This window comes from Salpingoeca rosetta (assembly GCF_000188695.1).
Source record: "Salpingoeca rosetta unplaced genomic scaffold supercont1.25, whole genome shotgun sequence".
Taxonomy (NCBI): domain Eukaryota; class Choanoflagellata; order Craspedida; family Salpingoecidae; genus Salpingoeca; species Salpingoeca rosetta.
The window spans coordinates 220,777-221,586 of record NW_004754909.1 but is presented as its reverse complement, the minus strand read 5'-3'; the positions used below and the strand labels follow the sequence as shown (position 1 = coordinate 221,586).

Genomic DNA, 810 nt, shown 5'->3' with positions numbered 1-810 from the left:
AGGGTGGCAAGGTGATGTGGGTTGCCGTCTACGTGGACGACCTGCTCATCTCGCCGACAGCGACAGCGACATGGCCGCGTTCAAGAAGGCCATCTCCAAGCGCTTCAAGATGAAGGACCTGGGCAGCCCAGACATTTGTCTCGGCATCAAGGTGCAGCACGACCACAAGGCCAGGACCGTCACCATGAGCCAGGAGCACTACCTGCGCAACGTGCTGGAGACCTTCGGCATGGCTGACTGCAAGCCTGTCGGCACGCCGCTCTGCACGGGCTACGTCGACAAGCCAGCCGACAAGGAGGAGCCACTGCCGGACGTGCCGTTCCGCGAGCTGCTTGGCTCCCTCCTCTATGCTGCGACGATGACGCGCCCAGACATCTCGGCGGCTGTCTCCATCCTGTCTCGCCGTATGCAGCACTTCGGCATGGACCACTGGAAGGCTGCCAAGCACCTTCTTCGCTACATCAAGGGCACCTTGTCCTACACCATCAAGTACGCCGCCACTGGCGACGCCAGCAACGGCAGCACTGCCGACGGCGTGCTCTCAGCGTACTCGGATGCGTCGTTTGCCTCCGACGTTGACACGCGACGTTCCCGCACGGGCTTCGTCGTCTTCTGTTCCACGGGCCCCGTGTCCTGGAACTCCAAGCTGCAGGCCACTGTGGCCACAGCCTCCGCCGACGCGGAGTACATGGCTCTCGCAGCCACCGCACAGGAACTCATGTTCCTTCGCCAACTCCAGGAGGAGCTCACCGGCGCCGTCCTGTGCGAGCCCACGCTCGTCCACACGGACAACCAGCCGGCGCAGCGCGT

The 810-nt window shown here is 63.8% G+C and overlaps 1 protein-coding gene across 1 annotated transcript in view; it reads left to right on the top strand.

Annotated features, from left to right (window-relative positions):
- The window catches only part of PTSG_12790 (uncharacterized protein), a gene marked incomplete at both ends in the record, with an annotated part of 24,311 nt that overhangs the window by 3,508 nt on the left and 19,993 nt on the right, over positions 1-810 (top strand). Inside the window, one exon of the mRNA XM_004990095.1 lies at positions 12-762. Coding sequence (XP_004990152.1) covers positions 12-762 — 751 coding nt within the window. The remainder of the gene's footprint in view (positions 1-11; positions 763-810) is intronic.